Source organism: Ursus arctos, unplaced genomic scaffold, assembly GCF_023065955.2.
Source record: "Ursus arctos isolate Adak ecotype North America unplaced genomic scaffold, UrsArc2.0 scaffold_25, whole genome shotgun sequence".
NCBI lineage: Eukaryota > Metazoa > Chordata > Mammalia > Carnivora > Ursidae > Ursus > Ursus arctos.
The window spans coordinates 20,727,581-20,743,449 of record NW_026622930.1 but is presented as its reverse complement, the minus strand read 5'-3'; the positions used below and the strand labels follow the sequence as shown (position 1 = coordinate 20,743,449).

Below are 15,869 nucleotides of genomic sequence, written 5' to 3'. Positions count from 1 at the left end.
AATTAGTTATTAAATAACAGATTAAGGATAAGAAGTTGTATGATTATCTAACAGTTGCAGAAAAACTTTAACAAAATTCAACAATCATTTAGAATTTAAAAAAGCAAAGCTCTTAGTTAATCTGAATAGAAGGGAACTTCTTTAACCTGATTAAAGGTGTCCATAAAAAGCCTATAATAAACATTATACTTAATAGTGAATTATAAAAAGGGTTCCTTTTAAAATTAAGAACAAGATAAAGGTGTCTGCTATTTCTTATCAATATTGTTCGGGAGGGCTAAGCCAATGAGGCACGAAAAACTGCCATTTTTAATATTTGGTTGTCTAAAGAGAAAACATGAAGAAATCAAAGATGCTAAATCTCATAAGTAATCAAATTAAAACCAAAAGCAAACACCATTTTCTTCCTATTAGACTGGCAAAAATTAAGAAGACTGACGATATAGTACTGGTGAAGACTTATTAGTACAACAATTTGGCATTTTATTGTAAAGTTGAAAATGTGCATGCCTTAGAATCCAGTTTTTTTTTTTAAAGATCTTATTTCTTTATTTATTTGACAGAGACAGCCAGCGAGAGAGGGAACACAAGCAGGGTAAGCAGGAGAAGAAGAAGCAGGCTCATAGGGGAGGAGCCTGATGTGGGGCTCGATCCCATAACGCCGGGATCACGCCCTGAGCCGAAGCCAGACGCCTAACGACTGTGCCACTCAGGCGCCCCCTAGAATCCAGTAATTCAATGACTAGGTATGATACTTTTAAAAAAAAGTCATGCGTAGGTGTCCCCAGAAGACATGCTCCAAAATATTTTATAACTGTTAACAGTAAACAAATAGAAACAACCCTAATGCCCATCACATCAGAAAAGAAATGGAGAAATAAACTATGGTATATTCAATAATGAAAATAATTACCAGTATATACAACAACTTAGACGAACTTCAGAAATACCACCTTGAGAAAAAAAAAAAGCAATCAACTTGCAGAAGAATAGAGAATTACTCCATTTATGTTATAAATGGGTGTTCAAAACAAAACACTATGCTCTATAGGAAGATAAATACAGATGGTAAACATAAAGGCAAGTTAATGATAAACACAATATTCATACGCATGGTTAACCTGATGACAGAAGGAAGAGGATGGGGGTTGGAGAGAGGTACTTAGGGACTTCAATAAAATCATGGATTATGTATTTTTTTAAAGATTTTATTTATTTATTTATTCATTTATTTATTCATTTATTTATTTAGCACTGGTAAGCTGGGAGAGGGGTAAAAAGAGATGGAGAGAGAGAATCTCAAGAGACTCTGTGCTGAGCGTGCAGCTTGATGTGGGACTCGATCCCACCACCCTGAGATCATGAACTGAGTGGAAATCAAGAGTAGGACTTTAACTGACTAAGCCACCCAGGTGCCCCATAATGGGATTATTTTTAACTAGACGTGGACATAAGGGTGTTTTTATGTGAAAATATTTTTTATTCATTTGTATCTATTCAACATTTAATAAAACAGTATTTTTTAAAAACATTAAATATAAAGATTTTTGTCCTAAAATAAAATTACATCTTAAGTTGCAGAAAGCAATTAACAACGAAAACTGTGGTTAAGACAAACATCTTGAACACAAGTAAATAAGCGGGAACACCAAAGAAAACAAAGATATATTTATATGCTTCTACAAATATATAACTAAAGATGAATAAGAGAGAATGGTTTGTTTAACTCAAGACAGACACTAAGAGTAGGTAAAGTGATGTAAGGAACTAGTACAGAATACAGACCAAAAGGAAGTTATAAATAAATCTGTAACATTTAGCTTTTTCCTCAAGTCTCCTCTCTTCCCAGATGTTGCCATACCTTTTCAATTACTGAAGCAAAAGATTAACCTCATTTTATCTGTTCTACCTATGTCTTATGTGTAAATCACATCGTGAAAGCATAAGCCAGAAAATTAGAATTACTTGTACTTCTACCCCCTTTATAAATACAACTCAGTATGATATACATTTATTTTTTATTACTAGCTATAAGAAACAGTATTTTACGATGATAAATACAACCAGAACCATCTAAAAACCTTATTAGGTTAGAACAATCTAACTTTATATTTAAAATCCTATATTGTACAACACCTTAACGGCCTCTGAAAAAATTGAATATACTTCATCAGTTTGGCACCAAGTAAAAGAAATGATGGAGTAGTTTCTCATTTCACATCTTTTACTATAAACTTACTTCTTCTACCTGCCCATCCTCAGCTCCATCTTTCTCTTTGTCTTCCTCCTCATCATCATCATAGTCTTCTTCTTCATCTTCATCTTCTTCAGATGATGTATCCCCAGTTCCATCAACCTGTAACACCAACGGGGCTTGTGCTTGAGCAGGCTGGGCCTGTGGTTGCTGTTGGCCAGTTGCAGTTATCTGTGCTTGTGCCGGTGTAGGCGCAGCCACCGTTGTCGGTATAACTTGAGTCTTATTTCCTGTAAATAAGATTTGCTGTGGCTGAATGATAACACCCGTCTGTGGTGAAATTCCTCCAGGAAGAGGGGCCAGTACCTAAGGCAAAAGAAAACCATATTAGAAACTAGTAAGAAGACTAAGTAGCTCAGTTTCAATTTATGGCACACAGAAATAGGCGTTAATGCTGAAGAATCACCAAAAATGCCATATCTCATACAGTTAAAACCACCAAAGCATAAAAGGAATGTTTAACTAGTTTAATGATCCCACTTCCATTTTACCATTCAAAGTCTGACGGAAAAAAGATTTTCTGAAAATATTTATTGAGCACTTGCTATGTACACGGCAAATTCCAAACCAAGAGTTATGCATATGGTTAATTTATTTGCTTGATGTATGGACAAGTTTAGTAACTTACCAAGCTTGTAGTCACTAAGAGGCAAAATATTAACCCAAGCCGCCTGATTCTGCTCTAATTATTATGTTACACTGCCTCCCTGTGGAGAACACTGCACTGAAAATGTGAAGTCTTGGGCCTCAGTTTTGTCTAAGATCCCAGATAGAGATATAGCAAAGGCATGTCATTTAACCTCCTTTGGCTTTCATCACTTCACTGTCAAACTAGGATCAATGGTTCTCAACCCTGGCTGCAAATTACAACTACCTAGTCACTTAAAAATACTGGTACTTGGGCTCCACTCCTAGTATTCTGATTTAATTAGTGTGAGGTGAAATCTGATCATTTATAGCTCTCTAGCTGATTCTAACCATGCAACCACACCAGATCAGATGATTTCTAAAGTTCCTTTCTGTTTCTGCATCTAAAATTCTAAGGTAAACCATAACTCAAAAAGAACGTATTAACAAATATTAACTCTATCTTTTACAATAAATATATTTATAATTATATGTATTAATAAATTAATAAATAAAAAGAGAATACCTAGTGGTAAATAAAAAAAGTGAATGGCAATTACTTGCCTTTAGGTTCAAGGAATGCAAAAGAAGACAGTATTTCCCTTAAGAAGTTTACAGATTAATAGTGCAACAGACAAAGCAGTAACACAACTGAAAACATAGAAGGTGTAACAGAAGTATGATATGGTGTTATGAGAACACAGGAGAGAAGACTAAATTCAGACAAGGTATGGTCAGGGAACCCTTCTTAATAGGTAATACGTGGGTTCTTTTGTGCTTGGAAGATTAGCCAGGCTTTTCTATTCAGTTGCTCTGTTTGTTGGGGGGAGTAAAGGGAGTTGCTAGAAGGAAGGTCAAACGGCATTCTAAGTAGAAGAATAACATTAAGTGAAAATTTGGAAAGCTGTAAATCGACTATATTAATGCTTCTCTGATCTTACCTCAATCATCATACTATAATATGGATATTACATATTTATGTGTCTCTTTTTAAAGTACCTAAGTTCTTTAAGAAAAAACCATTTCTCTTTCGTCTTTGTCCTCACAGTACAAGAGTTTAACACAGAGCACAGAAGTAGGTACAAAGATTTAACTTTGATCTAAACAGCAGCTGAAGCAAATAACTAGAAGGATGGCAAGAAATAAACCTGAAGAGATCAAAAAAATAAGATCCATAAAAAACAAAGATCCTATGAACCATGCTGAGGACTTTAGACTTTTTCCAACAGGCAATGAGAAGTCATTAAAAGATTTTAAGATTTTTAGAACAGTAACTATAAAATACGGAGTAACAAGTTAGAAAGCCTAAAATTAGAGGCAAGGAAATCAATTAAGAGGGTAATATATCGTATTTTTTATACACACACACACGCTAACATTATACATAGGTATATATATATATTATTGAGAAAATAATAATAGTATTTTAAGTGGGAAATTATGAAAGCATGAACTAAGGAAATGACGAGAGAGTCCAAGAAAAGAAAACTAGTTTCTAACATTAAGGAACTGCGAACATGATAAAATTGCAGTCTGAAAAAAACAAACGACTAAGAATTAGTAGGACTTCATGATACTTTGTATATTAAAAATGCATAAGCTTCATGAAACTGGATTCATGTCTGCCTTGTTCACTCCTAAATCTCCAGTCCCTTGCAAAGACTCCTGATACACAACCACATAGTAAATGCTTGAATGAATGCCAGATAAACTTGGAGGCTTAGGAGGCTGGATGGAGGGTGGTGCCATGACAGAAAAGCGTGTTCAGAGGAATGAAAGATAAGCGGAGATAAATAACAATTTAGTCTTAAACATAGTTTAATGAGGAATTTACAATGACAGGATGTATAGCATTGGAGAATAGTCTAAGAATTTGTATAGATAAAGGCATGGGAAAGGGGAAGAGAACCACCCAGAGAATTCATACAGAAGAAGAAAAAAAGAACCCCATCATGATCATAACTTATTATTCTATTACCTGTTGTATAACAGGAGCTTGTACTCCACCAGGCTGCATTTGTGGTATAACTTGTTGTTGGAGAACTACGGACTGCTGAGGCTGAAAGATATACTGGGCACCATTGGCTGCTCTGACTACTTGAAGAAGCTGGCCTAAAGCAGAAAATATGTATTACAAGTTACCATTTTAGCAGTGACCATCTCAAAATAAATGAATTCATAATGAATGTCAAGCCACCAAAATGCCCTAGAAATGATCGAGCAAGAAGTCTAACAATTAAGGGCTGCCATACACAGTAAACTATAATCTTCACCTTCTCTCAGTTCCCTCCATGTTCAAATACATTGCTTAAAATGTTTTTCCTACTTATCATCCATATAAAGCTCTTTTCCAATAAAGTTTTAACAACAGATTATGAGAGTTGATTAGAAGTTTAAATTATCTTTACTAACATGTTAAGAGTCATGTAAGAGCAGTAAGATCAGATGTTTCAAGGGTTGTTTCTTTTTAAAGCTCTAAAGACATGGAAGTGTAAACAGTTCATTAATATCCTGAGCCAGAGCACCGGGATACTTAGCTTCAAAATGCTTAAAAAAATAGGGCGCCTGGGTGGCTCAGTCATTAAGTGTCTGCCTTCGGCTCAGGGCATGATCCTGGAGTTATGGGATCGAGCCCCGCATCAGGCTCTTCCACTGGGAGCCTGCTTCTTCCTCTCCCACTCCCCCTGCTTTTGTTCCCTCTCTCTCTGGCTGTCTGTCAAATAAATAAAATCTTAAAAAATAAATAAATAAAAGTTTGCTGAACCAATTATCATTGCCACATAATACTGAGTGTATGCCTGGCTTAAACACAGAGAAGTGAATCCCTCCCTTTGTTGTTCTAGATGATACAGAATCTTCAATTAATTAAAAAGCAACAATTATATATTAATAAAATATGTGGCAAGATAAACCTCTGGTTAGTTCTTTACAAATTTAGAATCTTATTAACAAAATAACAAGATATTCTATAATTAAGATTACAGAGAAAGTACTTAAAATCCATGTAAATAAATTCTTCCAACATCGATATGCCAAAAATCACAAGTAAATTTTATCAGTCTATGCAGAGATACTATGTAAAACAGAATGCAATAAAATACTATATGATTTAGTTTGATATCACAAATTCATTCATATGAGCCAAGGTTAACTTATTTGGCAGGTTAAATGTGTTAAAAAAAAAAATCTATGTAAATATTCCTATATAATCATACTTCATTCAACAATAGGATTCTCATTCACAGATCAAAAGCTCAAGTGCAATTTTCATCTTCTCTATTGCATCCTCAGCAAAAATTATCATTTAATGGGCTATAGTACTCAATCTTATTTGAATAACCTAAGTCAAATGGTACAAGAAGTATTGATTCTTTCAATGAGGCCAAAACGAAGACTAGATGGTACAATTTTCTGAGTTATACATATAAATAATGGTTCTGTTACTCCTCATTACCTGAATTTGTTAGTATCTGCTGAACAGGAGTCACACCTGCAGGGAGTGCCAAGGTAGCAGCTGTAGCAGCAGCGCTCTGAAAAAACAAAGGAAAAAAATCAAAACCACATATGTGCATAACGGTACCTCAATTTATCTCTGGCACATTTTCATAGTATTTATAATTTATCATTTAGTATACACTAAAATGAAAAGTTTAAACAAGACTAAAACCCATTTTATAAAATGATACAATAAAGAGACCACCTAGCCTAAATGCCTTACTTAAGTACTTCAAACAATGAAGCAGAATAATATAATTGGGGTGTTTTTTTCCCTTGAAGAATGTGCTCTAAGGAAACCTCACACATACTAACAATGCTGTACAATATATAAAATATCCACTCCATTATTTCTTTTCCTACTCTATTTCCTTACTCCCAATTCCTTGTTGTCAATTACAGTTGACCCTTAAACAATGCAGGGGCTAGGGCACCAACTCCTCACACAAGTGAAAATCCACATGTAACTTTTGACTTCCCAAAAACTTAAGAGCCTACTGCTGACCAGAAGCCTTACCAGTAATATAAATGGTCGATTAACACCTATTTTGCATGATACACGTATATATTATATACTGTATTCTACAAAATAAACCAGAGGAAAGAAAATATATACCTTATTTATGGAAAATAACCATATGTATTGAAAATATTTGCATGTAAATGTACCCATACAGTTCAAACTCAAATTGTTCAAAGTCAACTGTAATATACTTGAAGCAAAATGTTAAGTATCTTCATTTTAGAAATCTTAATATTTTTAATTTATGCTAGAATCAACAGGGCTTTAAAGAAAACCTTTTATCAGAAGGCTGAGCTTATATAGCTAGCAATTCTATGATGCCCTAAGATGACAATATTGGCACTATATCTAGGTGAAACATATTAATAGTAGTTTTATTAACACAAAAAATATCTAAAAATCTTTAAAAAAAAGTCACCAACTTTAATTTCTACATTTTTTTAAAAAGATTTTATTTATTTATGTGACAGAGACAGCCAGCAAGAGAGGGAACACAGCAGGGGAGTGGGAGAGGAAGAAGCAGGCTCCCTAATTTCTACATTTTAAAATGGAGGTAGTATCTGACATTTAGGTTAAAAAAACATATATGGGTATACTCTGAATCTCTTTAAATCCAGGATAAATTTTTCATTTACTGCTTCTGGAGACTTCTGTTCTCCCCTTTCCTCCAAAAGAATTACGCCACATTTTTACTGGTTTTTTTAATTCTATACTCAAAGTATGTACATGCATCTCACTGTAACTATATACGAAGGTAATTTTTCCCCCTCATCCTTTAATCTTTTTAAAGGTACCAAGCCTTCACATACCAATCTAACATATACATTTTCAGAAACACTTCTATTTGGTAAGCTCTGAGAAATAAATATAACTGTGCTTTGAAGATGCCAATGCCAGAGAAGTCAACAATATTTGGAAAATTATACACAAATAGGTTCATGACACTACTATCTAGTCTAGACTGTATGTATAGCTTTCTAAGAAAATGTGCTTCTTCTTGCCATTTGATAGGTCTAACTAGTTTCTACATCTCAAGCCTCAAATTCCCACTATGTCCCCAGAATCCAGCCATAGCCCCACCAGATTCTCTTCATGAAATGCAGGTTCTGCATTTTGTTTATTTTAAATAAATCTTGTCTGTATAGGCAAAAGAAAGGTAATCTAAGTCTAAGGAACACATTAACAACCACTTACTAGTAAGAAATACTATTCAAAGATATTTATATTCAGATTTTAAAAGATTAATAGATCTCCCTCTATTGACAAAGTGACAACTGTAGTTTCTATACAGCACACATGACACAATAACCACCTGCACACCTCTGTACATTCCAGATGCTATCAATAAATATTTGTTGAGTGACATACTATACAGAACTCATCTTTTATCAGTGCTTACTGAAAATTTCTTCTTGTATTTTATGAAATAGCCCTAAAATGAGTAACACATCAGAGCAATTATTTCATAAAGAGAACCTGCAAAACTGGTTTGATACAAGGTCCTGTCTTGTAGGTTCCCTGAAATAGCTTTCTACCTAATATATTATCGCTATCCTACATTCTTACCAAATAACTTTTCAATGTTCATTTCCAAAGCATGCATAGTTTTTTAAAAAAATCAAAACTGGAATAAAATCTGGCCATCTGCAATGACATGGAGCTAAAGTGTATTACATTAAGTGAAGTCAGTCAGAGAAAGACTAATACTGTATGATCTCACTTATATGTGTAATTTAAAAAAGAAAACAGATGAACATATAAGAACGGGGAAAAGAAAAACAGGAGAGAAGGAAACAAGCCATAAGAGACTAGAGAACAAACTATGGGGCGCCTGGGTGGCTCAGTCATTAAGCGTCTGCCTTCGGCTCACGGCGTGATCCCAGGGTTCTGGGATCAAGCCCCCATTGGGCTCCCTGCTCTGCTGGGAGCCTGCTTCTTCCTCTCCCACTCCCCCTGCTTGTGTTCGCTCTCTCCATCTCTCTCTGTCAAATAAATAAAAATCTAAAAAAAAATAAAAAATAAGGTCTATCCCTCTAAAAAAAGAGAGAGAGAAAACAAACTAGGGTTGATGGAGAAAGGTGAACAGGGAATGGGCTAAATGGGTGATGGGTATTAAGGAGGGCAAATTGTTATGATGAGCACTGGGTTTTGTACGTAGGTGATGAATCACTGAATTCTACTACAGAAACCAATACTGCACTGTATGTTAACTACCTAAAATTTAAATTAAAAAAAGAAAGAAAAAGGAAATCAATCAATCAACTGGGTATCTTTGAATCAGGAATAATTCAAACCAACGAAATCAAAAACAAAACCTCTCTAATTTGTAAAGAGCCTACAGTGCTTATATTTCAGAACATATAAAATACATGGGGCAAACACTGAAAACACCAACTAAAATACTAAAATACACATAAATGCTAACACCTTTTATTGACAGGTGTTTCTGACCTATGATCTGTTTAAATACATGCTCTTTAGAATCGAGACAATAACAAACAAGTCAGAGATGGGCCACTAATTTTTCCCAGTCTCTTTAAACACAATTTTAATTCAAAATTATCTCCCAACACTTAAAATCCTTAGAAATCAGATGGGCCTACTGTAAGTGATTCTACAAAATTTTCTGTTTTAAAAGGACAAAAGTCGGGGCGCCTAAGTGGCTTAGTGGGTTAAGGGGCCAACACTTGATTTCAGCTCAGGTCATGATCTCAGGGTCCTGGGACCAAGCCTTAGTGTCTGCCTCTGCACTCAGCAGGGAGTCTGCTCCCTCTCCCTCTGCCCCTCCACCTGCGTGTATGCGCGCTCTCTTTTTCCTTCTTATATGAATAAATAAGTCTTAATAAAAGGACATAAGTTATTCCCTAGGAAACAGTCTCAATAGTACCAACTACAATATAGATCCTACAATAAGACTTTCTTTTTTTTTTTTTAAGATTTTATTTACTTATGCAACAGAGATAGAGACAGCCAGCGAGAGAGGGAACACAAGCAGGGGAGTGGGAAAGGAAGAAGCAGGCTCATAGCGGAGGAGCCTGATATGGGGCTCGATCCCATAAAGCCGGGATCACGCCCTGAGCCGAAGGCAGACTCTTAACCGCTGTGCCACCCAGGCGCTCTAAGACTTTCATTTTTAAGAGTGAAGGTTAAAAAGAAATTTGGGGCCTTAGACTTGAAATGGAATTTTCTGAATGATAAAAATTCTTATGATTCCATGAAAGGCTGGAATTTTGTGATTTTAATGAAGAACTGATTCCAGCAATTTGAACTAGGACAAGTCGCTATCCTTGATTCTTTTGTGAATTTAAAAACTGCAATTTCTACTATCACGTAGAAATTTGTAATTCTGTCAAGCTATAAATTTGTAAGGCTGGTATATTTAAAAAGGAGTGATCAGTCTAGTAGGTGAGCCCTGTTTCCTATTCCTAGCTGGCTTATCAATCACAGATGAGCTTTTTGAGGTTAACTACTCCTCACCAAACAGAAGTGATTTCTTAAAATACTGTTTTGTTTTTTTGTTAAAGATTTTATTTATTTGACCGAGAGAGAGAGAGAGAGAGAGAGAGAGACAGCCAGCGAAAGAGGGAACACAAGCAGGGGGAGTGGGAGAGGAAGAAGCAGGCTTCCCGCAGAGGAGCCTGATGCGGGGCTCAATCCCAGACCTCCGGGATCATGCCCTAGCCGAAGGCAGACGCTTAACGACTGAGCCACCCAGGCGCCCTTAAAATACTGCTTTTTCAGGGGACCTGGGTGGCACAGTCAGTTAAGAGTCCAACTCTTAGTTTTGGCTCAGGTCATGATCTTAGGGTCACGAGATCCAGCCCCCCTTCAGGCTCTGCATTCTGTGGAGAGTCTACTGAAGACTCTTTCCCTCTCCCTCCTCCCACCCGTGTGCCCGGGCACGCTCTCTCTCAGATAAATAAATCTTTGAAAAATATATATTTTTGCTTTTTCATTAAAAAAAGAACTATCTGGAAAAAAAAATCTCATTGTTAGCATTAGGCTAAGAGATTTTTTAAAAAATGATTCTTGCCTTTAAATAAAAGGTTTGGCTGAATTTAAGAATGAAATGTCAGGAGTGAGACTCCACTAATAGTCTATTTATTGTAAACAAAACAAAGAAAAACCATTTATGAGAAAGTAATGGAATAACTATTCCAATAAGACTTCATTTGAATGTCTTATTTTTAAAAAATTTAAGTCTATAGGTAAAGATTCTCTAAGAATCTGTAGTAGTTTTTCTAATTTTAGTTATATGGTACTATAGTTGATGGGAAATACTACATGTCCTAAATCAAATTTGAAATTTGAGGACTTATGTTCAGTGAATAGCCCTCAGAAATTCCAAAAAACTAATGCATAATAAACTCAACTGGTTAAAATGTATTTTAAAGTAGTAATAAATCTTATTTATTGTAATAAATCTTATTAAGCTATGCTACGGTTAAATCAGAGCAAAAATTTTGAAAGGTTTGGTCTTAGGAACAGTTACCCTGAACTATCCAAACAGTTCATTTTCATTTTTAAAGTTTATAATTCTTAGCATTCCTGACTTCTAGCAATTAATGGGTCTTCTGAAACAGAACTATAACTGGCACATTATGTTTGGGAGGTCCCCTAAACCCATTTTCCAAAAATAGCATGGGATGAAATAGTTCTCACAAAGCATCATTCTTTTGGTATTTTCAAGATAAAACTGCATAATTTTATGAATCTCTATATCTAAATATCAAGCTAAACTTAAATCTGTGGCTAAATCCAATAATTAGAAAACCAAATAAAACAGCCATTTTGTTCAAGTCTTGAACAAACTTCAAGTTGTTAATACACAACATACCTGGGCATAATCAAAATTCTGAGTTAGAGTAAGTAGAGCCAAACAAAGTGTTATGTTCTGAGTCTTACCATGTTTGATGCGTTCATATGCTGTATCAGCTTAGAATCAGGAACTATAACTTGTGGTGCAGCAGCTATTAAAAAAAAAAAAAAAAAAGTACAAGTGCAAACAAGGAACCACAAGGCTGTTTCATAATCGTAAGAATGCTATACAATGCTGAAAACTTTTTCCTGTTTTCTGTATTCAAATGCATTCACCCATTTGATACCTCAGAATGTTATAAATTTCTATGGTAAATAACAGCTGTGATAACATCTTATACTGGAAAACATTAATTAAAAAAAGATTTGAGTAACAACGCCTACGGATACAAAGGAATTTGGGAACATGAAGTAGTAAGATACCTAATACCTGTACATATACAGCTCTGTGCATTCTTAAACTGGAAATTTTCAAACAGAACATAATTGTCTTGTGAACTTAATATTGTTTTACTGATAAAATACTACTGTTAGAATGAGTTAGTAACCCATTAAGAATGAGCTCAAAAAAACTATTAACTAGTTTTTTTTTATCTACATAGCTCTCTTTTCCCATTTGACAGTTGCCAGAATCTAAAGTTACTTCCAACAACTTTTTAAAAAATATATATCAGAAATAATGGCAATATTTAAAAAAAAAAAGAAAGAATGGCAATGTTACATAAGTATAAAAGGAACTAAGTGTTTGATTCCGCAAATTTCAGAGAATAAACAGATAATCCCATTATCCCAATATTCTCTGAGTGAAGAAAATCAAATTTTAATTTATGATGACCTAAAATCCTAGAGCCAGGCCTGAAGGCAATAGGAGGAACAGTCATCAAAACAGATCAAAAGGATAAAATTATTCGATGCAGGTATAGAATAAAATTAAAAGTCTTATTTGGTATAGACAGTAAAACAATCCAGACATTTCTACCATACATTACTTACTATATATCACTATCAATTTTAAGTCTTATATATTCTCAGATACTCTCAAATGAGGCAAATGGGTAACTAAACCATTACCCTGAAATAAAACTTTTCGTTTACTTTCATTCTCCTCTCCAGTCACGATTTACAAAACTCAAATGCTTGGGAAGTTTCATAACTGAATACATTATGTGTCATGACAGAAAATACTTATTACATGTAACAGGCCAAGCTTCCTAACCTTCTCAGGGCCCAATTTTCCTTAGCATCGAAATGTTGGAAGAGCTCCTTTACAAAGCCTTTTGTAAAGCTTCAATGAAACAAACCTGTAAATTTACTTGCACAGTACAAAACACTATGGACACAGTCTATAAATACTTGGTTTTTCTTACATTTAAACCAAATAATACAAATTATTACACACACACACACACACACACACACATATACTCTTCACTTAAAAGAAATCTAATTCGGTCAATTTACACTTAAAGTATTAGGAAATTGAAATTTCAGACTGCCATACTTACAAAACTCCCCCAGTGTTTAAAATATATTTATAAAAACCAAACTCAAATGTCTTTGAATAAATCAATTTCATAAAGAAAGTAGGTAACGATTTTACCATATAAAATAACAAAACCCTTAATAAATAATCTTTATGACATATTTTAGGAAATCCACCATTAAGTAGCCTTCTCAAAAGAAAGTATTAATACACTTACATCATCTTAGGCTCTCAATTAACTACTTGTTTATCATTACTACAATACAAAATCCATGTTTTATACAAAATGTGTACGTAAATACACATATACAGACTATCCCCTCAGTCAAAAGAAAGGAAAAACCTACAGTATTTCTCTTCTTTGAAAATGACAAATTTCATTTCCAAGTTGTAAGTAGAAAAATATATCCAGCCTCACCTTGCTGTGATGCAGGAATGAGGACCTGCTGGGTCTGCGCTTGCTGAGGTACCGTCTGCTGTGGTTGAGTTTGCTGATGGTGGTGGTGGTGGTGATGTTGCTGTTGCTGGGGTTGATGTTGCTGCTGAACTTGTAATAAAAGCTGCTGCTCTTCTGAATGAAATCCATCTACTGCCCTAGACTGCATTAGTTTATTCTCCCACAACTAAAGCAAAGAAAAGCAAAGAACATTCTAAGTGAATGTTAGTAAAGATAACTCTGGACATGTGGACAAAACATATTTTACTAGTCTATTTATAAGATTCTTCCATTTTCAAAAACAACATAAACCACAAAATAAACCAATCTCTAATTCTTACCCAAATATATACAATGAAAATTAACCTTTAAAGTATCAAATTTATTTTTTGCTATCTTAGAGTAATGAAGAATTTTGTTTCTTTTTATATCTTCAAACTTTCTACAGTAATTCCTTAGAAATTTCAGGCAGAATTTCATATAAGCTATTTTTTAATAATCAAAGATTATTCTTTTTTTAATGTCAAATCAATTATTAACTATTTTCATGGAAATCTCCCTTTAATGAAACCTCTAACTTTCAGATTACACATGCAAAACAAATTCATCCTTTCTTGATCTGAACAAAGAGAAACAGCCTAACTTTCCATCTATCTGATCTTACACAAGGAAAGAGAAACGGCAATGCCTAATGCTTTTAGAGGCACTCTCAACCCACCACACCTTTTGAAATTCCCCTCCATCTTCCATCATGACAAGGAATAACAATCCTTTTCTGCTTTGCCACTTCTCTATTTTCCCCTCTCACCCTAGACAGATATTATGGTGGGGAAAAAAATCAGACATGGGCAAAAGACAAAAAATAAAATATGTACGACTATTTCATCCCTCTCCCTAAACACATTTCCTCTCTACCAGACTTATTGTTCAATCTGGAGAACCTCAATCCTTATAAGAAATTGCCCAAGAAAGAAACAAATCATTTTTTAAATATACAAATTAAATATAATTCAGTTATTTGGGGGCCACCTGGGTGGCTCAGTCAGTTAAGCGTCCGACACTTGATTTCAGAGTTAGGCTCTGCACAGTGTGTTTGTCCCTCTTCCCCCTACCTCCTTGCCCCCACTCTTGAGCATACACGCACTCTCTCTCTCAAATAAATAAAATATTTTAGAAATAATAATAATTCAGTCATTTTATACACAAGCACCTAGCACCTACACACACTTTGTTTTCTCCCCTGGGAAATGCTCTTGGAATATTGCCTAACACACCTGAGACTTTTATCAGATTCTTCAAAAAGTTTCTTTTACCATACTTAAAATGATTTTTTATCATTTCCCGACACTTCCAACTGTTTAAGAAATTCTATTATTTGTAGCTACATGCTAATAACAATTCCAGTATATCTCTAATGGCTTGCTAAAAAATCATGTGATATCTCCCAAAGCAACCTATGCCCCTTACCAAGCTCAGTATTTAGACTTGCCTGAAGACTATTCTTACAGAGACAGTAACAATATCTCTCTCACAGGTTGTTGTGAGGACTCAGTAACATATTTATGTAAAACATTTATCAGAATCTAGCATAAACTCAGTGACCAATAAATGTTAGTTTTCATTATTATGGTGGTGGTACTATTAATTGTGTAATAGAGCATTACACCAGAAGCCAGAAACACAGTCCTGGTTTGGCCATTATTCGGCTTTGTGGACAAATTATGTATTTTTCTCAGGCATTTTCCTCATCTAAAAAGAGGACAAATTGAATTACTTTTAAAATCACTTCCAGCTAAGAAATCTAAGTCTCTGAAAAATCTCAAATTAAAAACAGCTAGAGTTCTTCCTAGGGTAATAAAGAATTATTTTCTGAGAGCTCAAGTTGTATCTGGTTCATCTCTGTAGAGTGGCCATTAGCATAGCACACAGGACAAAACGGACACTTAACAATGAATAAAATACATTCCAACTAACATATATACAAAGACTCCCAAACAGTCTGCACTCACCCAAAACTTCTATACTTCTTTTGCCTGTTCTAAAACAAAACAAAACCTAGCCTCTGGTAAGCCAAAAATCAAGGTACCATTGATTGATATGCTTTAAGAAACCGTTGTTTAAACCATCATTTTTTAAATTTAAAGCTTCAGTTGGATCACCTCCCATTGGTCTATCCACTACAATATGATCCATTCACATCACTTCAATGAATCTTCCATGGTAATGGCAAATA

General features: G+C 34.6%; 1 protein-coding gene and 1 non-coding gene across 2 annotated transcripts in view; both read right to left on the bottom strand.

Moving 5' to 3' along the window:
- GTF2A1 (general transcription factor IIA subunit 1) overlaps positions 1–15,869 on the bottom strand; it is a 44,624-nt gene that overhangs the window by 18,092 nt on the left and 10,663 nt on the right. The window contains exons 3-7 of the mRNA XM_026519398.4: positions 13,619–13,823; positions 11,805–11,869; positions 6,336–6,411; positions 4,860–4,993; positions 2,240–2,560 (exon numbers count right to left, since the gene is read on the bottom strand). Of these exons, the coding sequence (XP_026375183.1) occupies positions 2,240–2,560; positions 4,860–4,993; positions 6,336–6,411; positions 11,805–11,869; positions 13,619–13,823 (801 nt within the window). The remainder of the gene's footprint in view (positions 1–2,239; positions 2,561–4,859; positions 4,994–6,335; positions 6,412–11,804; positions 11,870–13,618; positions 13,824–15,869) is intronic.
- Positions 12,457–12,600, bottom strand: LOC113270430 (small nucleolar RNA SNORA79). The gene has a single exon (XR_003321840.1). It is a non-coding gene; the product is annotated as a small nucleolar RNA SNORA79 (small nucleolar RNA).